At 41.4% G+C, this 27,551-nt stretch overlaps 1 protein-coding gene across 1 annotated transcript in view; it reads right to left on the bottom strand.

Moving 5' to 3' along the window:
* The window catches only part of CCDC170 (coiled-coil domain containing 170), an 86,150-nt gene that overhangs the window by 51,130 nt on the left and 7,469 nt on the right, over positions 1-27,551 (bottom strand). Inside the window, 3 exon segments of the mRNA XM_060030493.1 lie at positions 546-622; positions 624-803; positions 2,139-2,267. Coding sequence (XP_059886476.1) covers positions 546-622; positions 624-803; positions 2,139-2,267 — 386 coding nt within the window.

Raw genomic sequence — 27,551 nt, forward strand, 5'->3', positions numbered from 1 at the left:
TCCAAATTGTATATATCTAAGAATTTGCAACCTTAATCAATAGGGCATAAACATGCTTAGGACAACGCCATGTTTGTTAAGATTCTTGGTGACATTTAGAAATGAGCTTGGAAAAAATTTTCAAGAGTCCAAAGATACGTGAGGTCAATGATTTTTTTTTTTTTTCAAAAATGCAGGGGACACGGGTTCGAGCCCTAGTCTGGGAAGACTCCACATGCCGCAAAGCAACTAAGCCCATGCACCACAACTACTGAGCCTGAACTCCAGAGCCCATGAGCCACAACTACTGAGCCTGCCTGCCACAACTACTGAAGCCCATGCACCTAGAGCCCTGTTCGGCAACAAGAGAAGTCACGGAAATGAGAAGCCTGCGCACAGCAACAAAGAGTAGCCCCCCTCACCGGAACTAGAGAAAGCCTGCACAGCCAGCAAAGACCCAACGCAGCCATAAATAAATTAATAAATTTATTTTTTAAAGTTTAAAAAAAAAGAAATTAGTATTTTTAACCCTAGCTCCACTGAGAAGTATATTGAAATATCCTCACTGCAATTTCTCGTCCAGTTCTACAACTTTCTTCTTTAACTCCTGGTTCTCCTTGACTGCAGACTGAGCTGTGATTTTTAGTTCTAACTTTAGAAGTGGAGAGTGCCACTGATTCTTCTTCTAGCTCCTGAACTCTGTCTCTCAAAGAGGTGAGGAGAGACGATTCTCTGGCATTGTTTTCTCCGTAGTTCTCCATTTCAGCTTTCAACTCTTGACAGGAAACTTCTTTGGAAAGCATCTTGGATCGCAGTTTTCGAAGCTAACATGGAAAAGAAGTAAAAAGAGGGAAAAGATGTCAATGGATAAGTTGGAAGTACCTTGAAAAAAACCCAAAGTCATAACTTAAAATTTCAATCTTTTATTCATGACTTCATCCGACTTTACTTTTTTTTTCTTCATATTTGTTTCCATATTACCAGCTGGGAAATTATGCCTAAATAGTGGACTTCATAGTCTGTCTTTTTCAAAAAACAATTGAGCAATGTCTTGTGGTAATTGAGTCTCACTCAAGAGACATGGGTGGTGTATTTTGCAAAAAGCAATAAAATATTTTGCAATGAGAATTCATTTTCTAAATCTGTATTACTGCTATTGCTGCTCACGATGAAACAAGGAAGCTGCAAGGTAGGCTGTTTGTAATTTCATGGCCATAGCTGTTTCCCGAGTCGATACAGACTATGCGATATATCACCGCATTTCTCCCCCTGGCCTTATGGACCCTTACTGTGGCTGATAAAGAAAAATAATACTCGGATTTCTGGAAAAAATATAGGAGAAAAGGAAAAATCATTATAGGATTTACACAAAGGAAACGTTTTAACTTTTATGAATTCTGTGGCATCAAAATGCTGAACACAGTATGTGCCTTATTAAGCTACCAGATCCACTCCCATTAGGAAACTTTATGAATGCATCTGTTTTTTTGGAAATGTAAGTATGCATGCATACACACACACACACACACACACACACACACACACACACACACACTCTCTCTCATCTTTCAGTGGGATCCTGGCAGCCTAGTGAGACTGCTAGTTACCTCACAGGCAAGCCTAGGATTCCTTGGGGCCATCAGGCTATAAGCGCAGTGAGTCTAGAGAGAATCTCCCAGAAACTCCACAATAGACCTGATCCAGGCCAGAGGGTAAATGGATCCCAATCATCTTCCTAGACTTTCCCCCAGACAATCAGAACCACAAGAAAGGGATTCAGATTTCCACCCCCAGAGCTTCAGATTGCAAGCAATCCACATTAAAGGCAGCTACGCCCAGGGATGCTTCCAGCCATCCAAAGCCCACACAGCCCAAACCCGAAGTCCCCAGGTGTCCCCAGGTGCTCTCGAGGATGTAGAGCTCCCCTGAGATGCAGAATCCTGCCCACGTCACCCTGCTTTGCAGCACGGCAAATGCACAGCCTTTCGGGAGTTCTCCGCAGCTAGAGGGTAGGGGCACCATAAGAGAATAAGCGTAAACTTTGCCAAAAAGTTTAAAACTGTTTCCCTTTGTCCTATTTCTAATCACCTCTATACTCTGCTTCACTCCATAAGAAGCTAACAAGGCCACTTGTGAGTTATGAAGACGCAGACTCTCACCTCAGACTGAGCAGATTCAAATTTGACCAGAGTTGCTGCAAGTTCACTCCGGGCAGCCTCGGCCACATTCCGATAGTGGTTTAACTGCTCCCGAGTAACTGCGACTTCCAAGAGATGATTATAAGTTTCCTGATAGGGTTCCCCAAAAGACAAAATATACAAAGGAGAGTTAAACAATCTTTTCCATGCAGCTGTGCAAAGCAAGATTAAGTACAGAAGCATTCTTTGTAGTCCAAATATGTTGGAAAGGCTGCCCAGAGATGTGTTTGGTTCAGATTATTTCATTCTCCTTCTCAAAATTTTAAGGGAAGCAGGAGGCAGCCCAGGAACGAATGATAGGCTCCCCCAGGACGGTAGTGGAGTTTGACTTTTAAGAGTTAGTATGTCCCCTTGGGGGACTTCCCTGGTGGTCCAGTGGGTAAGACTCCACACTCCCAATGTAGGGGGCCGGGGTTCGATCCCTGGTCAGGGAACTAGATCCTGCATGCTGCAACAAAGATCCCGCATGCCACAACAGAGACCTGGCACAGTCAAAAATAAATACATAAATAAAATAAAATATTTTTTAAAAAAAAAAGATTTGGCCTTTGACACTTTACAGAGTTTCCTTCCGCCCAACTCCAATGTTATTTGACCTCTGACCAGAACAGATAGCATCGACAAAGAACCACCAGAAGAGATGGCTAACAGGTGGCAGTTTTTATTGTTCTTCTATTTCCAGATTACAAAGATTATCAACTCATCTCTGGTCTGTTGAATAAGTGTTTCATGTGTTTATCACAGAGACCCTGTGATTCAAGTATAGAAGTCTGTCTCCTTCATAATTATCCACTATGCCATTTATTCTCAATCTCATAGCCTATCTTGGGTTTTTGGTTTTGTTTATTTATTTATTTATTTTTGGCTGCATTGGGTCTTTGTTGCTGCACGCCGGCTTTCTCTAGTTGCGGTGAGCGGGGGCTACTCTTGGTTGCGGTGAGTGGGCTTCTCATTGCGGTGGCTTCTCCTATTGCAGAGCGCAAGCTCAGTAGTTGTGGCGCACGGACTTAGTTGCTCCACGGCATGTGGGATGTTCCCGGATCAGGGCTCGAACCCGTGTCCCCTGCATTGGCAGGCAGACTCTTAACCACTGCGCCACCAGGAAAGCCCTATCTTGGGGTTTTGAAGGTTACTCAGATGAATGCCTGAGGCCAGAGATAGTGGTCATGCCTGGAGTCCTCCATCCAGACGGGAACAACTCTCAGCTCCACTGATGGCTGCCAAGGCAGAAATATGGATCCCAGCATGGCCTCATTACTCTAATTTTTCAAGACAAGTCCTATATTTGGGCTTTTTGAAGTAAAAATTCCCAGTTTTTCCCTCTGGGTAATTAATTTAAATTTAAAAAAAAACACCATATGATCCCAATAAACACATCTGCAGAGCAGATTTGATGGGTTTGGGCTGTGGGTCAGTACGTAACCTCTGGTTCTGTTTCTGTCCTATTCATGCCATAACACCCGCTTTCTGAAAGAATTATTCCAGAGTTTGGACAGATACCCACCTCTATGAAGTTTCCAGGGCCTGGGGTCTTTATGAAAGACATACAAGAAAGCCATTCATTTTTGAAGGAATATGAAAGAGGTCACATAAAGGAGGGTTTCCCTGGAATATCTAGTGTCCTCGGGGAACACACCAGTAAAACCTGTTTATGATTCTGCCCGGCTACTGAACTGCCAAAGACTACTGTTTGGAAATACTCATGAATGCAAAGTCATCTTAAAGCCCTGAACTTCACAACAAGCGTTGTCATGACTAGTGTGTTTCAATCCACAAAATGCTAAACAAAACCTTCAGCGCACTTAGTAACAGCCAGTGTTTGTCAATTACAACATATGCAAGAAGATGGAAGGCATGTACTCCTGGGGAGAAAGCATAAAACAATTAACTGCATCTGTTAAGAGAACCACATCCTGTTCAGCCTCACCCAGCATTCAGAAGGAACTTTTCTACCCTAAACACTCCAGCAATATTTTCCAGAATAAGCCATGTGAGGACCTAGGTCACCTACAAGAGGTCTGAGCTACAGCACGTATGGACCATTTTCTAAAATTCCTTAGGGAAATAAGTTTCTTAATGGCTATGATTATTTCTTTCATTGACTAACATGATTTTTTAGGACATGACGGAGTCATACTATAATTTTATATCGCTTTCTTATGAAAAAGTATTGTGTCCCTTGGTTATAATATTAAGAGCCCCTGAGACAGTTCAGAAGTGGGCCTTTATCTGAGGAGGTTACAGTGTAATGCAGGACACCACCAAAAGCATTAGCATCTTCACATGCTCATGGGCGAAAGAAACCACATATTAAGATATTATTACCTTTGACACTGGAGCAGGGCCTACGTGAGGAGGACTCTTGATTACTGAGTTTAGAAGACAGGTGTTAGGATCTAATCACCTTTCAGAGTCCAGCAGACTCGAGATCATTCATCAGCAAGTGTTTACGAAAAGCCTATCCTGGGTCAGGCACTGAGCTTACAGTCTAATAAGAAAAAGAGCATTTATCAAACAACCACGCTGGTGATTGTGTAATTACAAACTGAAATAAATTCAAGCAAAGAAAGAAACAGACAACAAAGGAAAGGGACTTAAAATTAGGGAGGTGGAAGGAAAGATTTCCCTAAAGAAGTGACGATTAAATAGAAATTAAATAGGCAAGAGGTACTGAAACAGGAGCAACCCACATCTTTCAAATAGCCAAAAGTCCGAGCAAAGGTCCTGTGGCAGGAGTATGCCCTGTGTGATCAAGGATCAGAGAGAAGGCAGTGAGGCCTTCTGAGGGGTCAGAGCAGGTGAAGAATACTGGCAGCAGGGCTCGAAAGACAGCCCTGAGCCCATTGATATATTTTAGTACCTGACAGGGCTTCTTTTTAAAAATATTCCTCCTTGGCTATTCTTACGTGTTCATTTTACCATATGAAATTTAGAATCAGCTCATCAAATTCCAAAAATTCCTGTTGGTATTTTTATTGGGAGCATGTTAACTTTATAAATAAACTTAAAGAGAATTAACATCTCTTAACTGTTGAGCTTTCCAAATAAAATCATCTTTTTTCCATTTGTTCAGGAATTCTCATATGTCACATATGTAGCTGTGATGGTTAATTTTATGTGACAACTTGACTGGGCCACAGGGTGTCCAGATATTTGGTTTAAACATTATTCTGGTTGTGTCTGTGAGGATTTTCTGGATGAGATTAACATCTGAATCAGTAGACTGAATAAAGCAGATTGCCCTCCCCAATGTGGGTGGGCCTCATCCAATCCACTGAAGGCCTGTGTAGAACAAAAAGCCTGAGTAAGGGAGAATCTGTTCTTTCTGCATGTTTTTGAGCTGGGACATCAATCTTCCCCTGCCTTTGGATTCAGACTCAGACTGGAATTTACACCTTCAGCTCTCCTGGGCCTCCAGCTGGTCTACTGCAGATCTTGGGAATTCTCAGACTCCATTATTACTCAAGCCAATTCCTTGTCATATATATATATATATATATATATATACACACATATATATATATACACACACACACACACACACACATATATATATATATATACACACACACACACATACACACATATACATACATATACATCCTACTGGTTCTGCTTCTCCAAAGAACCCTGACTGAGCCCCAGGGATACCTCTGTGTTGAGCTGGGCTCTGGAATATACCACACTGACATAAATCATACCAATGTTTTCTTTTTTTTTTTTTTTCTGTTGCTATACCAATGTTTTCTTAAGCAAAAATAAACAAATGGGACCTAAACTTATAAGCTTTTACACAGGAAAGGAAACCATAAACAAAATGAAAGACAACCTATGGACTGGGAGAAAATATTTGCAATGTGACCGACAAGGGCTTAATTTCCAAAATATACAAACAGCTCCTACAACTCAATGACAAAAAAATAAACAACCCAATCAAAAAATGGGCAGAAGACCTAAACAGACATTTCTCCCAAGAAGACATACAGATGGCCAATAGGCACATGGAAAGATGCTCCACACTGCTAACTATTAGAGAAATGCAAATCAAAACTACAATGAGGTACCACTTCACATCGGTCAGAATGGTCATCATCAAAAAGCCTACAAATAACAAAAGGTTGGAGAGGGTGTGGAGAAAAGGGAACCCTCCTATCTGTTGATGGGAATGTAAATTGGTACAGTCACTATGGAAAATACTCAGTAGTATCAAGGTTCCTTCAAAAAAAAAAAAAACTAAAAACAGAGTTGCCATATGGAGTATACCACAGAAATCCATTCCTTCAAGACGCTCTGAGGTAGCTTGAAATGAGAAGAAATGCACAGCAGTGGCATGAGAGGATTACAAGGATAAGAAAAACAATATGAAAACTGAAAGAAGACTGAATTTATTTATTTATGCCTACGCTTTTCCTCTTAGCCCTTCCTTGGCCGTCCCATAGATCCTTATGTAGTCTTCTTCATATTTGGCTTGGATTTCCTCTTTGACCTGAGTTGTTTTAAGGGCTTAGTTGTTTTTGCGGTTCTCTGTCCTCAGAATTTGTTACGATGTCTGTTTTATTGCACTGTGCTCAGACAACCCGACTGTATTCCAGGCTGGCATTCACGGGTGTACACCAGTGGGGTGGACCAATGTCCATTCAGAACTGGGTCCATGCAGACTGGAAGGTTGTCCTTCTTATACCAGCCATTACACATTTTCACCATCATCCTTTTCTATATTATTTCTACTTCAGGGAATTTATCAAGGTTTTTGTGAATACTCAATTTTATGAACATCCAATGGGTATTTAAAAGGAAGGTATATTCTCTATCTTCTGAGCTTGAAATTCAATATGTATCAATTAGTTCTACTTTATTCATCATTTTAATTACGCATTTCTAGTCTCGTCTAATTTCTACCCTAATTTCTACTCTATCCTGGCTCGAGAGAGGTGAGCTAGAGCCTCCTATTACTACTATAATTCTCTATCACCTTGTAGCACTTGTATTCTTGCTGAATGAACACTGGTACTGCTTGACTTGGTGCAAAGATTCAGAAATTTCATATATTCGTTGTGAATTGTACCACGTAGCACGATAATGTGCCATTATTTGTCTGACCCTTTTTGCTCATAATTCAACTTTTTCCAATATTGAGATCATGACTCCTGATTTCTTTTTGTTTGCATCTGACTACATATACCTTTGTTCCAGCTTTTTATTGTCAACCTTTCGGTATCACTTTGTCTTGGGTGTCTTATATGTAAATAAAGTTGGTTAAGCCCTTTGGATACCCTTCCAATTACACTATATCTATTAAAAATTTAAATGTAAATACTAGGACCCAGCAGCTCTACCTCTCAATTATCTCCCCTTGAAAAACAGTCACATATGTGCATAACGATATAACAGCAAAAAAAGAGGGGGTATGTGAAACAATATAAATTCCCATCAACAAGGCAATTACTAAAAAAGGCACTCCCAAACTATGAATACTAGGCAAGAAGCAGTAGGAGATCGTGCTGTATGTTTGGGCATAAGAATATCTCCAAGATATACCACTGAACAAAAGTAAGAAAGTATAGATCCACAGTTTGATACCTTTTTTCATAAAACACATAGGGAGGGAAAGTGCTATGTCTTTTCTATAAATGTATTTAGAGAAGAAAAAGAGAAAAAGGTCTGAAGGGACACACATCACCTTAATAACAGTCCTCACCTCTGGAGCCGACAATAGTATTGGAGTTGGGAAGGGGAAAGGCTTTGTTTTTTTCAAGAAGGATATATTTATGCATTATTTGTATAATTAAATATAATTTAAAGAAAAGAAAAATACTGGGAAGAAATGTTACTGCGGTTATCTTTCAGTTATAGGACTACCTTTTATTTTCTTCTTTATTATATGTTTTTATATTTTCCAAATCCTTTATAGTGACTGTACATTAATTTTATAATCAGAGTAAACATCCCCCCTTAAATAAAAACAAAAGGAATAAGGATAAGAATAGACAAAAATCACAAAACCTGCCATGTGGTGCTTTTATGGAAAACACAAGGACAAAGAAACAATCCCAGTAGCATAGGAATTTGAATGCATGTGAGAGCAGACATCTCAGGGGTTTGCTCTTTTAATTAAGCCCCCTAAAGTTAGTAAGATTTTTGGAAAATTCTTCAACTTTTTCTATAAATATTAAGCAATCTTCACTTTAAAGAAACGAATTTTACCCTATTCAAAATGGCAAGATTAAAAACTCATCCATTTGTCCTCACATGAGGACACTCCAAGTTATTAGGTCTCTCTCAGCCAAACCATGAAGCAATTTTACATTAATTTTAAAAAGCCAACTACCTATGATTTGATTCAGCTACTGATATTATGATAATGATTGAAATTGCCTCACAGGGTAGCTCATAGGCTTTTCAGAATAAAGGATAGTTTCAAAGCGCAAAGGCAGAAAGAAGAGATCAGCTTATTCATAATTTAGTACACAATGTGTCCGATTATCTGACCTGGGGACAATGTCTTGGGCCAGTCTTGCTTCTTTGGTTTAGTTGTCTTATTTTCCCATGGACAAAAAATAAAAAGAAAAGAAAAGGAGAGGAAAATCACTGCCTACCTCTGACACACAAAAGCACCTAAATCCATTCCTATCTTTCTATCCCATAACCAGCCTCCCCTTTTGTTCCAGCATTATTCCATACCGCAGCGCATGACTGTGTCACCAGGGCACTTCCACTATGGAATGCTTCCTTTAGCCTCTCTCTCTCTATCTCCTTCCCTCTCTCTCCCCATCCCTCTTTAAGCCTTCACTGCTGCCCCAGGGAGCAATCCCTTCTAAGACTCTCTCCCCTACTCTCCACCTTCTTCCCCCCAAGTGGTTTCTTCCCTAATTTACAGAGCATAAATTAAGTCTTACAAATTGTATTTCTCCAACCAATGCCAATTTTGACTACTCATCAATTCTTCTCCGGATTTTCAAGGATTTTCCTAGCCCTCCTGCTTTTCCTTCTTATATCTGCATTTGGTTTCCGGGGTTTACTACTGCCTGCAGGGGACAGTGTGATGGGTGTGGAATTCAGGAAGTAAATCTGAGTGTCTACATTTTAGCAGTTGTGGGACAAATTTTGGAGGAAGACATTTCTGCATTAAATCAAGTTTTGTGAAGAAGCCGATCTATTATTTTTCCATTGTTCTCTAATCCCTTTTTTCTTGGGTGTCACTTAAAAACCCTTCTAACTCTATATCTTTATTGCAGAGAATGCAGTATTCCAAAATGTTCTTAATACTGTGGCTCTACTAAAAGAAACTGAGTCATCTTTTCAGATGGGGAAGGGTTGCAGTTAGAAAAACTTAGATGCCAAACCTTTTGAGGGTTTGCTTCAAGTACTAATCCTGATATAACAATATATATTAAATATGTATCTTATATATACTTATATATTAGATATGTAACTCATATATATACATATATATATGATCATAACTAATATTCACTGAACCAGGAACTATTTCTTTTTGGGGGGGGCGGGGGGAACTATTTCCGTTCAATCTTCACAACAGCCCTATGACTATTCTTTTTTTTAATTTATTTATTTATGTATTTATTTATTTATGGCTGCGTTGGGTCTTCATTGCTGCGCGCAGGCTTCCTCTAGTTGCTTTGAGCAGGGGCTACTCTTCGTTGCGGTGCGCGGGCTTCTTATTGTGGTGGCTTCTCTTGTTGCGGAGCACAGGCTCTAGGTGCGCAGGCTTCAGTAGTTGCAGCACACGGGCTTCAGTAGTTGTGGCACGTGGACTCAGTAGTTGTGGCAGGAGGGCTTCAGCAGTTGTGGCTCACAGGCTTTAGAGCGCAGGCTCAGTAGCTGTGGTGCATGGGCTTAGTTGCTCCGCGGCATGTGGGATCTTCCCGGACCAGGGCTCGAACCCGTGTCCCCTGCATTAGCAGGTGGATTCTTAACCACTGAGCCACCAGGGAAGTCCCCTCTGACTATTCTTATCCCCCAGGGACTGTTCTTATCCTCTCATCAAAAAATGAAGCTATTAAGGACTAAAAAGGAAATTCTTTTGCCAAATAGCAAACAACTGGTAGTAGACCTGGAAGCAGTGATTGCCTTTCTGTGCTATATAATTTTAAAATTAAGTTTAAAGTAGGATTAATGAATGGGCATATAAAATGCCCCTGCCACTGCAGGAGACACTTCGGCGTATACCCCGTGACCCACAATTCTACTTGTCATTCTACATGAATGTTCGTGGTTCGCAGTGTTCATCAATACAGGAATTGGTCAACAACAGTACATCCATAAGATGGGAAACTAGAAAGCAGTTAAAAGAACAGAACTAAACCTATTTAGAGCAGCACAGATAGATCTCAAAAACATATTGTTTTTCAAATAAAGTAAATCAGAGAACAAAACTAATAGTATGATACCGTTTATGTTTTTAAAATACATGCTAGACAAAATAACATATTTTCTAGGTTTAAGTATGAATGCAAAAAGTATTTTTTTAATCGTCTGGAGGATACTCACCAAACGTATTTAATAATTCCCTCTGGAGAAGGGGATCAGGATTAGAGGTGATTGACAAACGGAACTATAGTTTATATGTAATGTTCTCATTTTTAAAGGAAAAGTGGATATAATTGTAATATTAAAATCAATTTCTTAATTAAGTGAAAAGACAACTGAAAGCATGTTTAAAGAGGCCAATTTTCTATGTTCTCAGCTTTCACACCCTAATCTTCAGACTTAAGAAACTGAATACCATGTGAATTCTTTACTGGCTGCGGAGGCAGCAGGAAACCCTGAACTTGAACCTCAGCGTGCACAAGGCGGCAGCAGTAAAAAGAAGAATCATTGAGTTTCCAGCAATACTTGGAATGTATTTTTTGGGCAGCAAGAAGGTCTTGACTACATTTCGGACAGGAAGTTCACCACAAAAATGAATGGAATAATACAATATTATAGCCAAAACAGTATCTTCAAGGATTAAAACAAGAATTCAATGATTCTTAATGTTCTTATTAACTCTAAAAAGATCTCCAATTAACAAAGAACAAGCCAGAGAGAGAAAACAACCTAAATAACATGTGTTGCACTAAATCCTTGCTTTCTCTTCCAGGGTAACTCTTAGCTCTGCCCAAAGAAAACTCAACGAAAATGATGCTGCTTCATCATTTTGATAATATTTCTTCTGTTAAAAGGAGGCCATGACTTCCAGCATACACACTCCTGCCAGCAACAGTCTCCTGAGAGATGAATTTTGTAAACAATGAGAAGACTGTGGAACGTTAGCATGTGTAATCTCTCCAGGTTTCACATTAGAAAGAAAACAAATAATTTTTAACCTCCTCATGAGAAGTGTTGCAAGGTGACAAAGCAAGATGACAACGCAAGATCCACAAGTAAGTTTTCAGAATTAATTTTTCTCTTTTGCGTCCAGAATAAAACGGGTTAAAGGCAGATTTCAAATCCCAAACCACAGGGTTTAGCAAGTCTCATTACTAATCATGGAGAGGACACGGATGTCCTCAGCACACTCTAGAGGACAAACCAGAGTGGGCAGACTCCTGTTTAGGAAGCCCTTCCTTTCTAAAGATAGAACCCCTTAATCTCACCCTCTCTCCTCCCCAGGACCTGCATCACATGATCCCTAATAAAGAGCTCAGCAGGAGGCAGCTGGGGAAGATCAAAGGAGGGGTCAGAGGCCACAAGAAAATCAACTAATGGACAGTGTATTCACCTGAATAGTAAACCTCCCGGGACTTCCCTGGTGGTCCAGTGGTTATGAATTCGCCTTCCAATGCAGGGGACGCAGGTTCGATCCCTGGTCGGGGAACTGAGATCCCACATGCCACGGGGCAACTAAGCCCGCGCGCCACAGCTACTGAGCCTGTGCACTCTGGAGCTCATGCGTAACAACTAGAGAGAAGCCTGTGCGGTGCAATGAAAGATCCCGCGTGCCGCAACTAAGACCCGATGCAGCCAAAAAAAAAAAAGAAGTAATCCTCTCACTCTTCTCATATTTGCAGTTTCAAAGTCTTCGCACTCCATTTTTCCCTCTGCTTAATTTTCTGAAAGACTTGACCCATCAAAATTCCCACCTGACCACACCACTATCTTTCACTTATTCTCTCATACAGCCGATGCTTCTCCTTCACAGCACTTACACAATGGCAAGGAATACATTATATGTGTAATTAAGTATTTAATGTCTCCCTCCCTCAAAAGACTGTGATGTTCACGGTGTCATACCTAGCACCTAACCAGCACCCCACAATGTAAGTGTTCAATAATTATTCATAGAATAAGTGAATGGATGGATGGATGGATGGATGGAGAGATGCACTTTTTATTAATGTCTTAGTCCTCCCATTTGAGTCACTCCACAATCCCATTCTGTTCTCATCTGCTACACCAAGTTCCATCAGTCTCTGGAGCTGGCTCATTTCTACTGCACACCGAGCCCCAGCGATGATGGGCTAGTTTAGGAAACACACAGATTCTCCCACTATGACCCATCGCAGCCTGTCCGTCTCCAGTAGCATTAGTATCCAGACACCATGGATGTATCGCATAACCCTAAGCCCTGACAAGAGAAAAGCTGTCTTGCCTTTGACTCTGTGGGTGTTCTGAAACATACCTCCCAGTCACTGAATAGCTTCTTCTATATCATGGCACGATCATAAACTAAAGGCGAGTCCCCACCCCACTAGTGTTTCCTGTAATCTTCACAGTTTACCAAAGGTCAAGACCTTAGAGAATGACTTTAACTTCCATGCAAAGTTTCAAGTTTATTTCTCATCCAATGTTAAAACAAGAAAAACAAAAAAGGAATTAAGCAAATGGCAGGAAATAAAGACTGAAAGAGGGAACGAATAAGAGGACGCGAGTGTCCCGTGTGTGCTGTTGGTGCCGCGCACTTGTTAGGGGTGAACCGGTGTGACTTGGCCCTTCCAGGCAGATCAACGTGACTCACACGATCTACCCGAACCACGAGGTAAAGCAAACAAGTTGCTCAGTAACAGGACACCTGTTCACTGCAGGAAAACACAACGAATCTCAAAACCCGTGGAACAATCCAATGGCGTAATGCCAAGCCTTTGTTCAGTAAAAGCACTTCTATAGCAGGGCCAAAACCATGGAGTCCAAATAGGCATCTCTCTCGGGTTTTGGTTTTTCAGGGATAATTTTGAAGTAGAGCAGAGGATGAATGAATGCAGCTTCTTCAGTCAATCCTCTGAATGTCATTGGACAACATCAGCTTAGTTAATATCAGAAACACATTCCTGAGACCTCTTGTGTTAAGACTCATCGTCTGGATCCAGCCTCCTGCTGAGACCAGTAAAATATGTCCTGCTAGGTGAGAATAGAGGCTTCATATATCTAACTCCAACTCACCAAGCTCTCAAACGTCACAGGTGCTAAGCTGATGTAATAATTTTGAGGCATTTCAACATTAGGATTGAAAATGGCGCTGCCAAAACTGCATCCAAAAATAAATGCAGACGGAGGCCACAGCTGCCTCACTCTCCTCCCTTCCACGCATCTCCTTCTGTGCTGACCTAACCTTCCCACTGCTGCAGAGTAGACGGGATGAAACTCACACCTGATCAGGTCCCTCCCTACCTACCAAAGCTGCCCATCTTAGACAAGGTGAGGGATAATCTCCTTAAGTTGTACAAATCTCCACTCAATCACCAAAGGCCTGTTATCAGTGTTTCTGTCCCAATGTCAATATCTAGCCTAACCTTCAGTCACCAATGAGATCTGTCTAAATACGCCATGTATCTTTCATAACTGTTCCACGCTTGAGGTCCTTCTGCCTCCTTCCCAGTCTCTTCCTCCACTTGAGAAACGCCTGGACTCAATTCAAGACTTAGAATGGGCTTCTCTGTGAAACTTTTCTAGCGTACCCAGGCAGAATTCTTTTTTTTTTTTTAATTTTTATTGGAGTACAGTTGATTTACAATGTTGTGTTAGTTTCTGTTGCACAGCAAAGTGAATCAGTTATACATAAACATATATCCACTCTTTTTTAGATTCTCTTCCCATATAGGTCATTACAGAATATTGAATAGAATTTCCTGTGCTACACAGTAGGTTCTTATTCGTTATCTATCAATATTTTATATATATTAGTTTGTATGTGTCAATCCTGGTCTCCCAATTTATCCCTTCCCACCCCTTACCCGCTTAGTAACCGTAAGTTTGTTTTCTACTTCTGTGACTCTATTTCTGTTTTGTAGATAGGTTCATTTGTACCATTTTTTTAGATTCCTTACCCAATTTACCACTCATCCTCAGCTTGTTTTATTTATTTTGGTTAATAATTCTCTGATTGTCTAATCAATGAAAAAAGATAAATGTCACCCACATTCTTACCAGAGACAATACTGATATATTTTCATGCATTTCTTTACAGTACTTTTCTTATACATATATATTGTGTGCTTTTTAAAAAACATAATTGGGGTTACACTATAACAATAATTTGGTATCCTATCTTCTTCGCTAAATATTAATATTTTCCCAAGTATTCTTTTAAAATGTTAAGAGATGCACAACATTCCATCATAAAGCTGTAATTTAATCTCACTATTCTATTGATAGACATTTAGTTCTGTTTCCTATCTGTCACTATTAGACATCTGTTAGAATTTCTGATTGTTTCCTTAAGATAAATTCCTGGAAGGGAAACAACTGGGTCAAAGTGAATAAAAATTTTAAGGATTTTCGTACATATATCAACACATAAGTAGCACTCATTTACATTTCTACCGATAATTTATTATAATAGTTTCATGACACTAAGGGTCACCGCTTACTCAGTCCCTTCCCAATATTTCTCTATCACTTTAAAGATGTCTGCATTTTAATATTTATCAAATGGATAATAACACAGTAAGATAAGTTATCATTTTTTGAGGATCTGAGCTACATAAGCACAACGTAAGCACTGTACTAACACGATTACATTAAATCCTTACAATTCTTACAGAAGACAATTCTCCTCCTTTCCCAGGCTTGCCCAACAGATAGTGAGTGACAGAACCTGACAACAAACCCACAGCCTACCTGACCTAAACCCATGCTTTGACCAGCGGGTCTACAAATGTTCTTGCTTATGCAACCTATCAGTATCAATTTGTAGAATAAATTTGAATATTTATTTATGTAAAAATATACTACTGTCATATTAGGCATATTACCAAATATACACAAAATTACAAATTAAGATGAGATGAAAATAATAATGTAACTATTTTCTTCCTGAACCTCTCATAAATCATTTTGCACACCTCCTGTAGACACAAGCCCACTTCTGAGGAGCACAGCCCTTATCTTCTACACTAGTTTTTATGTCTACCACTAGGACATAAGCTCCATGAGGGCAGGCCCTGTGTCTGTTTTTTAGCACTGTATCTCCAGTGTCTACGCTGCCTGGTACACTAATGAAAGACATGTTGAATATTAATAAATGAATAAATGATTCAGCTGCAAGGTTGTGGGTTTGAGGGAAGAATCTAGAAATCAGTTATATTTGTATCCCTAGCACCAAGCACATTTCCTAGCACATGACGGACACCTCTAGAAATGTCTGCTGAGTGGATATACATTTGCTGTTTGATGAGTAAATGAGTGAATGGAGGGATGATGGATGGATGGATGGACAGATGGACAGACAGAATGGAAAGGCTTCTTCCCCTCTCTTCGCATCTCTAGGATTAGCATATCAAAGATAAAAAAACCTGGCTGAACTTATTTAATTTCAATAACACTTTACTACTGCTAAACAGTGGTCCTGTTGGAACAAGTATAGATGGAGTTTCACTCACCTCTTGTAAAAACAGAAAGTAACAAGCCTCATATTTTTAAAATTAGCCCTGGCGAGAGCTCAACCTAGAACAGAGATATGAGCTTCAGAAGAAGATGGGAGGGACAGGAGATAGTTGACCAAGATGCACTGGGGAGGAAAGGCCATGAATTATTTATTCATCCACATCTTGCTAGATAAGAATAAAGGTTTAAAAGACTGAAAAAATACTTACCTTGAAGGAACCAAAATTATAACTCAATCCTTGTTAGGGTGAAGGTCTCATCCTATCTAATTTGTAATTTTTCTGTATCTTGTTATGAAAATATCTTGGCTAATAAAATTGCAGTTGTTTCTTTAACTCATCCTGTCTTTAGAAGCTTATTGTCACTCCCTGTGTAACAGCTATTCTTAATCTCAAGGTTTTACATGCTACATGGACATAAGGGGATATTACATTAATCCATACTCTCAGTATCTTTAGTTTGTAACCTTGCTGATACATCACTTACATTCACTTGTTAATCAGAAAACATTAAGATGTTTTGTCTTGCCTTTTTCTTCAGTTGTGACTGTAATTTTAAAAATCATTTCTAAAATGAGCATAAATGTGGAAGCTCTTCAAACAGCTATTAGTCTCTCTTTGCTTATTTCCATTCTTGAGGTGGATATGATTACCTCACCAGAATGCAAACTCCATGAGGGCGTTATTATTTATAGACACCAGGTAGTAAATACTAATCATGCTAGCTCTGTATTAAGCATGATTCAAATACAATGCCATTTAATCCCAAGTGCAACCATGTGAAGCTGTTACAACTGTCCACATGGCATAAAAAAGAAATTTAGGTTCAAAGATGATAAGGCGTTTGATCTGAATCCCACAGCTGTGTTTTCTGGCTCCTCTCTTCCCCTCCCCTCCTCTCCCCTTCCCTTTCCTCCTTCCCCCGGTCTCCTTCCCTCTCCTCTCCTTTCTACCCTCAACTCTAATCCCTTCCTCTGGCTCACTCTACCTAGCCACTGTGACCTGTTTTCAGTCTTTAAATCAATGTTCCCCGAGCCTCAATCTAAATTAGTTTCCTGTGTTATTCACTCTCATGTCGCCTAATACTTATCCTTCATGTTATCACCAAATTAACTATTATTTATTTGTATGATTATTTACTTAATATCTATGTCCCCCACTAGACTATGAGGTCCACAGAGGCAGGAAAGTGCCTGTTCTGTTCACCACCGTGTCCCCTGTGACTGAGTATCAGTAAAGATCACAGAGTGAATGAAGGAGTGAGTGAAATGGCACAGCCAGAATTCAAACCAAAGCCTGTCTGACTCCAAAGTCCATACTGTTAATCACTATGTTATCATCCTATATATAGATATGCAATCATTTCTCCCTAAGTTGAATTCTTTTCCGACTTTCATTCAATATTGCTGTCTGCAAGGCAAGTAGGGCTGCTGTAGTAATGAGATGCATTTCCATAACTAATTTTAAGTTCACAAAATTTAACTTTAATAAATTCATAAATCTCTTTCCAACCACTTTCTGGAAGATTCCTGGGGGAAGGGATAAATTGGGAGACTGAGACTGACATATACACACTACTATATAGAAAATAGATAACTAATAACAACCTACTGTATGGCACAGGGAACCCTACTCAATACTCTGTAATGATTATTTGGGAAAAGAATCTTAAAAAGAGTGGATATACGTATAAGTCATTCACTTTGCTGTACAGCAGAAACTAACACAACAGTGTAGATCATAACAGTGTAAATCAACTATACTCCAATAAAAATTAATTTTAAAAAACGATTCTTCGGACTTCCCTGGTGGTCCAGTGGGTAAGACTCCACGCTCCCAATGCAGGGGGCCCGGGTTTGATCCCTGGTCTGGGAACTAGATCCCGCATGCACGCCGCAACTAAGAGTTCACATGCCACAACTGGAGGATCCCGCATGCTGCAACTAAGACCCAGCGCTGCCAAAATAAATAAATAATTGATTCACAAATAAATGAATAGATTCCTTCTGCTTCCTACAAGTTCCTGAATGTTGTATAGGTCGGGTCTAGTCAATTTAGAAGCTTGTATTTTCACTTAATATAAAGTCCTTTGAATTTATTTTTAATCTGTTACCAAGTTATCTGTTACCAAGATAACTTCTTAGTTAAGAAAGTCACAGGCAAGTTAATTAATTTCAGGTCCTATTTTAAGTGACTAGCAATTTCTCAGCGTTTATATTGGATATATCTCCATGGGAGGTATCAGGTGTAGCTATCAAGGCTAATAATGAATGCAGATTTGGGAACACTGTCACATATGGAATAGCTTCTGTGAGTGGAAGGGTGGAAACAAAAATCTCTGTTGACAACTAGATGGGACATTTTATTCACTGGAATCCTGTATATATCTTTTTGCATATTAATGATTCTAGATCTCTTCCCAAGTGGGACTTTTTTCACTCTATCTATTATCAAACACTTGATAAATTATCTTAAAGTGAAAAATTTTCCAAGATATAATATTTTACTTCCTATGCTGAGTGGTGTGCTTGAAACTTTAATAAGTTGTCTATTCAAAGTGGCTCCTCAGGAATATTTCCCTTAGAATGAACTTGAAATATAGCTTAACCCATCTTCCAAAAGAGCAGTTGTCCAGTGCAATAAAATTGTCATAGGGAGACTTAAGTCTTGTTGGACTTCATTTCAATACTCATCATTTTATGTCAACCTTTAGAAGGAACAAGCAATTTTAAGACAAAATTTTCTTCAGCATTACTCACAATTCACAAGACGTGAAACAACCTAAAAGCCCATCAATGGACGAATGGATAAGGAAGAAAATGTGACATGTTTATATCTACCTATATCTAAATAATGGAATACTACTCAACCATAAAAAAGAAGAAAATCCTGCCATTTGCAACAACATGGATGGACCTTGAGGGTATTATGCTCAGTGAGATAAGTCAGACAAAGACAAATACTGTATGATCTCATATGTGGAATCTAAAACAAGCAAAAAACTCATTTTTAAAAAAAAAAGAGGGGCTTCCCTGGTGGCGCAGTGGTTGAGAGTCCGCCTGCCGATGCAGGGGACACGGGTTCGTGCCCCAGTCCAGGAAGATCCCACATGTCGCAAAGCAGCTGGGCCCGTGAGCCATGGCCGCTGAGCCTGCGCGTCCGGAGCCTGTGCTCCGCAACGGGAGAGGCCACAACAGTGAGAGGCCCGCGTACCGCAAAAAAAGAAAAAAGAAAAAGAAAAGAGTACTTCCCTGGTGGCACAGTAGTTAACAATCCACCTGCCAAGACAGGGGACACAGGTTCGAGCCCTGGTCCGAGAAGATCCCACATGCCTTGGAGCAACTAAGCCCGTGTACCACAACTACTGAGTCTGCACTCTAGAGTCTGTGACCCACAATTACTGAGTCCACGGGCCACAACTACTGAAGCCCACGTGCCTAGAGCCTGTGCTCCGCAACAAGAGAAGCCACCACAATGAGAGGCCCGCGCACCGCAACAAAGAGTAGCCCCTGCTCACTGCAACTACAGAAAGCCCGTGCGCAGCAACGAAGACCCAACACAGCCAAAATATAAATAAATAAATAAAAATTTTTTAAAAAGAGATCAGATTTACAGTTATCAGAGGTTGGGGGCTGTCAGGGGTGGGGGGATTGGAAGAAGATAGTCATAAGGTACAAACTTCCAGTTATAAGATAAATAAATGCTGGGGGTGTAATGTACAACATAATGACTACAGTTAACACTGTTGTACGATATATTTGAAAGTCCTAAATATATTTGAAAGTTCTCATCACAAGGAAAAAAATATCTTCTTTTTTTGTATCTATATGAGATGATAGGTATTAAATTTAAGTTAACTAAATTTATTGTGGTAATTACTTCACAATATATTTAAGTCAAGTCATTATGCTGTAAACCCTAAACTTACACAGTGCTGTATGTCAATCATATCAATAAAACTGGGAAAAAATATGTTCTATTATCTATGTCTTCGTATCATCTCTTCTGTTGCTTAACAATGCTTTCTATACAATGTTTCTACACACAGTTTCATCTCCCTACAGGGCTACATTATAAATTTTGTGGGTCCTATGCACTTTTATCTTCATGGTCTCTTTCCTCCATAAAGATAGTAAAAATTGTATTCTATAACTAATTGGTATAAAGAACATATCAAGGGCTTCCCTGGTGGCGCAGTGGTTGAGCGTCTGCCTGCCGATGCAGGGGACGCAGGTTCGTGCCCCGGTCCGGGAAGATCCCACATGCCGCGGAGCGGCTGGGCCTGTGGGCCATGGCCACTGGGCCTGCACGTCTGGAGCCTGTGCTCCGCGGCAGGAGAGGCCACAGCAGTGGTAGGCCCGCGTACCGCAAAAAAATATATCTATATATCAAAATATCACATATTAAAATATTTTTTCAACTTAAAAGTTATTTTTTTCTCTCTCTCTCCTGATTTTAAAAGAAATTAAAACATTCTCATGGGTCCCTTAAAATATGGTGGTCACCAGTGATGCTGATGGATAGATTGGTCCTGTCTCTCTAAGAAAATCAGGCAGTAGATATGACAAACTCTCCCCAGTTTTCTGCTGTTGATTTTTAGCTTTTGTGTTTGTGTGTTGAGCACCTGTGGGCCTTGCTGCACTGTCCTTTTTTTTTTTTTTTTTTTTTTTTGCGGTACGCGGGCCTCTCCCTTTGCAGAGCACAGGCTCCGGACGCACAGGCTCAGCGGCCATGGCTCACGGGCCCAGCCGCTCCGTGGCATGTGGGATCTTCCCGGACTGGGGCACGAACCCGTGTCCCCTGCATCAGCAGGCGGACTCTCAACCACTGCGCCACCAGGGAAGCCCGCTGCACTGTCCTTTGTGGTGGACTACAAACCCATTGGTTCTCACAACCTCCTCAAGCATGGAAGGACTCAGCAAAGTACCCTGTGTATTAATTAGGGTTCTCCAGAGAAACAGAGCCAATAGAATGTAGACAGATAGATCAATAGATCGATAGATTGATTGATAGATTTATTTTAAGGAATTGGCTCACATGATTGCAGGGGCTGACAAATCTGAAATCTGCACAGTGAGCTGGCAGGCTGGAAACCCAGGGAAGAGTTGATGTGGCCGTTTGAGTCCAAAGACAGTTTGGAGGCAGAATTCTCTCTTCCTTGTGGACCTCAGTCTTTTCTCTCAGGCCTTCAACAGACTAGGGGAGGCCCACCCACATTATGGAGGCTAATCTGCTTTATTCAAATCTACTGATCTAAATCTTAATCTCACCTAAAAAACACCTTCAACAGTGAAATATAGGTTGGTTTTTGGCTATATATCCTAGCCTAGCCAAGTTGACACACAGAAGTAACCATTACTGGGCTTCCCTGGTGGCGCACTGGTTGAGAGTTCGCCTGCCGATGTGGAGCGGCTGGGCCCGTGAGCCATGGCCGCTGAGCCTGCGCGTCCGGAGCCTGTGCTCCACAACGGGAGAGGCCACCACAGTGAGAGGCCCGCGTACCGCAAAAAAAATAATAAATTAATTAATTAATTAAATAACAAAGAAGTAACCATTACTTTGCTGTACATGTGAAACTAACACAACATTGTAACTTAACTATACTTCAAAAAAAAAAAAGTAACCATTATATCCTGTATTTTCAAAAAAAATATGATCTTGAGGTTGCTACCAGGCTGTTACACAAGGTTACAAAGAGCTTCATGCAAATATCACTGCCAGACTAGAGAAGAAATAAATTGTCTCAAGGTCAAAATAATGTGAAACAAAACTGTATCACCTGTGTCTTGAACAAACCTAGCCTTGTAAACTTGAATAAATCTGAATATTTTGATTTTGTTTTTAAGTAAACGTCAGCCTGCCCATTTGCCTTTATGAACAGAAGTGCAAGCATTCTTCTTTACCCAAATAGCATGGTTTTTAAACCAGGGGCCAGAAATGGCCTTAAAATACTTAATTACATCAGGAAGGAACATTTAACAGCCAGTATGGACAAAACCATAATCATTGTTTCTGGCAGCTACTCAAAATTCAAACTGTCAATTCTAAATAAATCCAGGCTCCAACACATGGGAAGAGGAGAACTGGAGGGAGACACGACCAGTGCTTAGATGATGCCGGCCCTAGTGCGACCTAACACCTGCCATGAGTGGTGCAGGCTGCGGGTGCTAATGAAGACCCCAGCTAATGCCCTTGCTTCCCAGGATGTGGCCCTGGAGTGGAAGCCTCTCACAACAGCCCTACAGGCAGGAAGCTCCCGGGCGTAGAATGAATGGCGATGACCGAGTGTTGTGCCCACTGGGAAGCCCCCCCACCGGCACCCACTCCTCAGGTAAGGAGGGGAAACCATACCCTGGTTCCCTGACACGGAGACACTATTTTTTTAATTAATTTTTATTGGGGTATGGTTGCTTTACAATGTTGTGTTAGCCTCCACTGCACAACAAAATGAATCAGCCATGCACATACAGATATCCCCTCCCTTTTGGATAGACAACTGATGGGAACATACTGTATAGCCCAGGGAACTCTACCTAATGCACTGTGGTGACCTATATACATTATTGATACTATGTATAAAATAGCTAACTAATGAGAACCTACTGTATAGCACAGGGAACTCTACTCAATGCTCTGTGGTGACCTAAATGGGAAGGAAGTCCATTTTCCCAAGTAAAGCAAAAAGGTAGACGTAGATAAGACAACAGACTCAAGGGACTTGGGATGGAAATAAAGAGCGTACAGCGTGGCTGAACCTTCAGAGCCAGGGCAAAGTTAAGAATCTCAGTAGAAACTGCTGTCCAAGTCCACGAGGGAAGTCGGGGCCAAAGGGAACAGACGATGGTGCTCAGCCCAATGCTCCACCCCACCTTCAGTGCCAAGAAACTCATAACCAACTCCACTCCCACTTGCAAAGACTTAGTTCATCTAAGGGGAAAGGGAATGAGGAAAACAAATGGAATAAGTTTCCTTGAATTGACAAAATGGTATTTTTCTTCTAAAGAGAAGAAATAGCCTCTTTTGAGCTAGGCTGGATTGTTATAAAATGTTACAAAATGTTTGCCCACCTACGTTACATCGTCTCTAAACCTTATACTCACTGCATATGTAGGAACTGAACTTCAGTCACTCACCAAAGAGAGCTGTCCGTCACGGCTACATACATAAAGAAAACCGATACATAAGCAGAAAAGCAACAGAAACAAGTTAATGAATCGCTTCAGGTTCTACAAGTTAGAGGGGCAGAAAGTTTATTTCTCTAGAGAAGTGACTTCGCCAAGGTACAGCTTAATACACTTCAGCCTTTAGGGATAAATGTTATGAGGAAACCTCATATGAAGAAAGTTGTGCAATTAAAGACAATGTCCATTATGTTCCATCATAGTTACACTTTATGTTTATTTGAAAGACCTCTGTGGTGTGAGCTCTGAGCACCAGTGGTTGTACTAACTTTAGCAAAGGCTGACCATTAGTCAGCTCCCGCTGTTGAAACAAAATACCTCAGGTGGGTGGCTTCAAGAACACATTTATTACCTCACAGCTCTGGAGGGTGGGAAGTCCAAAATCAAGGTGCCACACAATTCAGACCCTCCTGAGAACTCTCTTCCTGGCTTGCAGACGGCCACCTTCTCACTGTGTCCTCACATGGCAGAAAGAGTTCTAGTCTCTCCTCTTCTTATAAGGACATTAATCCCATCATGGGGGTCCCACCTTCATGACCTCATCTAGACCTAATTACCTCCCAAAGGCCCCACCTCCTAATACTATCACATTGGGGGTTAGGATTTCAACATGCAAACCTGTGGAGGACACAAACATTCCATCCACAACAGACCGCACATTGAATTGCATGGAGTGCGAACAGGTAAATCCGAAGTGCAGGCAGTGGAAGGGCACTGGGGGTGCAGGCAGCCAATCCACGTTCTGTTCATCAATTAATCACCCCAAGTTCTCCCTACTTCCTAATCCGTATCCCTAACTGTCAATTCCAAGCATGGAACCTTCCAGAGGTCTCTGGGAAGAACAATTCCACCTCCACTGCTATCTTCTCCTAGGCCATTTATTCACCAGCATGACGCCACTGCCTTTGTATTTTCTAGAATGGTTAAAAAAATTAAAAATTTTGGTCTTATTCCCAACAGTGCTGGAGAATGATTCTATTACCTAGTTTTTCTCCTCTTTTAATGGGGTTTAGAGAAGCAGAGGACATAAACACATGTACTCAAGTCCAGAATCTTGAGCAAAAAGCCCAAATCAGCTATGAATGATCCCATTTTCACAACGAGCACACTGAGGCCTGAAGGGTTAAGCAACGTTTTCAAATGGTGGGGCTGACTTACACCGTATCTTCTAACTTACTGTCCTATACATAGTTCTTTATAAGTCCCCTCAAATTATTTGGGAAGTTATGGTTAGTTTATCAATATTTCCTAGAAAATTTAAGGTGGAAATTAACCTTAAAACATCCAGAAACCAGACCTAGAGAAAGTGAGGAATGAGCTCAAGACAACAAAATCAACTCATTTCAGAGTCAACAAGATCCAGGGATTTTGACTCCCTGTGGCTAATACTCTTTTTAGGCCAACAGACGTTTGCTCAATAGATGACTGAGTTGACAAGCAAACGATTTTCTTATGAGGCGCCCATAATAGGGAGAATTTGTTCTCTTCATTTGTTCCTCTCAGTTTCCCTGGTCTGCTTATCCTCAACCATCCCATGGTAAATTTCACTGTGAATTTAAAAATCCTTCTCGCTCTCTCCTTAGAAAACCTCTTATTTCTCTGGCCTTCCTTTATTCATAACTTCAAGAACCATCTAAACGGTGATGAGCCCCATCTATCAGACGATCCCCAGCCCAAACCGGTCTTTTGGGCTCAGGATCTACCCAGCTAACTGCCTTCTGGATATAATGTGGAAAACAGACAGGCCCTTCACACCCAACACGTCTCCAGCTGAGCTCATGCTATTTTCCCCCAATTTGTTCTTTCCCCACCTCGGTGAATGGTACCACACATCCACCCAGTTCCTCCAGCCAGAAACCCGTGCTTTACAATCTCTCCCTCCCAGTTCCAATGCCTCTGTCTTGTTGACTCTCACCCCCAAACAACGACTCACCCTCAACCTCCTCGTCCACCACCCAAGTCTCGGTTACCATCACAGCCGGCACACAGTCTCCCCGACGTCAGATTTATTCCCCACCATCACCACTCACCTAGCCTCTAGTCCATTTATAGCCAGAGTGATCTTTTCAAAATGTAGAAGTGCTCAATAGTCCCAAGGCTTGAAATTCTCCAGGGACTTCCCCTTGGCCTCGGGACAAAATCCAAACTCCTGGGCTTCCCTGGTGGCGCAGTGGTTGGGAGTCCGCCTGCCGATGCAGGGGACGCGGGTTTGCACCCCGGTCCGGGAGGATCCCACATGCCGCGGAGCGGCTGGGCCCGTGAGCCATGGCCGCTGAGCCTGCGCGTCCGGAGCCTGTGCTCCGCAACGGGAGAGGCCACAACAGTGAGAGGCCTGCGTACCGCAAAAAAAAAAAAAGAAAAAAAGAAAATCCAAACTCCTATGGAGTCCCACATAACCTGACCCCTGCCTACCTCACCGGCTTCATCTCCCACTACCCTTCCCACCTCACGGTCTCTCCCAACTACACTCCCGCCCCAGTGGCTTCCACGGTTGCCTGAACGGACTTTGCTTCTTCCCATTCCCCACGGTGTGTGGTGGAGAAAACTTATCCAGCACTCCCAGCCCCGATCCTTTGCCTAGCTAACTCCTACTCACCTCCCAGAGCTCAGCTGAAATTTCACTTCCGGGGGGAAGACCGCCCCCAGCACCAAGTCCAGGGGACACTTTCACTCCTTACCTGACCTGACCTCCCTCTGGCACTTGCCACACAAAGGACACCTTCCTTGACCTCTCCGGACTCACACCCCCCCGCGCCACCACTCTGCCAGGCAGCTCCCCTTTTCTCTGATGCACCTGGCCCTCCTCTGCCAGTGCCTCCTGTAGCTCATCGTCCTCTACCTACTCCAGCCACGCCTGCCTTCTTCCTTTTTTCAAACTTGTATTTATCACCCCATTTATTATTTACTTAACTATACTGTGAGCTCGACAGTTAGAAACAGCCTCTTCTGCTTAGTATCCCGATTTATTACAGGCACGTACTCCCTTTAAAGTCTTATTTCAGTCTTACAGGAAAGTTACAAGAATAATCAAGTATATGCTTCCCTTAGATTCATCAGCTGTGAGAACATTTTGACACATTTGACTTATTCCTTTCTCTCTGTACATTACAATCACGATAGCCGAATCATCTGGGAGTACTTTGCAGACATCATAGCCTTTAACCCCTAAATACTTCAGCATGTATCTCCTAAGAACAAGGACATTCTTTGCATACAGCTGTCAGATTCAAGAAATTTAACTATGATACCGTATTATTCACCGGTTATGTCGATAATGTTCCTTAGAGCGACTATAAATGTGTGGCAAGTATTGTCAGGTATCTTTAGTCTGTTTAATCCAGTCCTCGGCCTTCCTTGGTCTTTCATAACATCAATAACGGGATAAACTGACATATGGCTCCTGACATGAAGCACTGAGAAGTAAACAACGTGTCTCATATAGAATCACCATAAATGCCAAAAGTGATTAACTTGAATCTAAGGATGAGGAAACATGAGGCATACCCAAACTGAGGGACATGCTACAAACTGTACTCTTTTTTTTTTTTTTTTTTTGCAGTACGCGGGCCTCTCACTGTTGTGGCCTCTCCCGTTGCGGAGCACAGGCTCCGGACGCGCAGGCTCAGCGGCCACGGCTCACGGGCCCAGCCGCTCCGCGGCATGTGGGATCTTCCCGGACAGGGGCACGAACCCGTGTCCCCTGCATCAACAGGCGGATTCTCAACCACTGCACCACCAGGGAAGCCCAAACTGTACTCTTTTTAAACACATTGCCAAGGGCCTGTAGTTGCCCTTGTTATTTCTGAGAACACTCCCTCCCATCATCACCGACAACTCCGCACAGATGGCTTCTCCTTGGAGAGCCCCCCGGACCCACTCCATCCCCATCCCCACCCCAGTCAACCTCCATCCTGCTATCCCACTTCACTGCCTTTTCGAAGCATTTAACACACTTTGAAATTACTTTGTTTATCTATTTGTTTTCTTTTGTTATCTATTTCCCCCACTAAAATACAACTTTTATGAGTAGTGGGACCTTATCTAAAACAGTGCCTGCTTTAGACTAAGCCCTTACTTTTTAACTGCTGAAGGAAAGAATTTCCATATCTTTGGTGCCCTAAGACTCAAAGAACGTTCGCCACATGGGTGACTCATGCAATGTGTGATTCACCAAGCAGAATTTTTCTGGTTCAGGTTACCTCCCAAGTTCTCATTTTTGCTTACTCCAAATATTCACAAAATTTCAACACCAAGACCTTCCTTTTTGATTCTCAACTCTACCCATTTCATTTACCCTTAAGTAGAAAAGACTTAGGAAAATGTGATAATTATAGTCAGTTCTTAATATTGTTCCCCTTTGCACTGACGTT

The sequence above is a fragment of the Delphinus delphis genome, chromosome 14, assembly GCF_949987515.2.
Source record: "Delphinus delphis chromosome 14, mDelDel1.2, whole genome shotgun sequence".
Taxonomy (NCBI): Eukaryota; Metazoa; Chordata; class Mammalia; order Artiodactyla; family Delphinidae; genus Delphinus; species Delphinus delphis.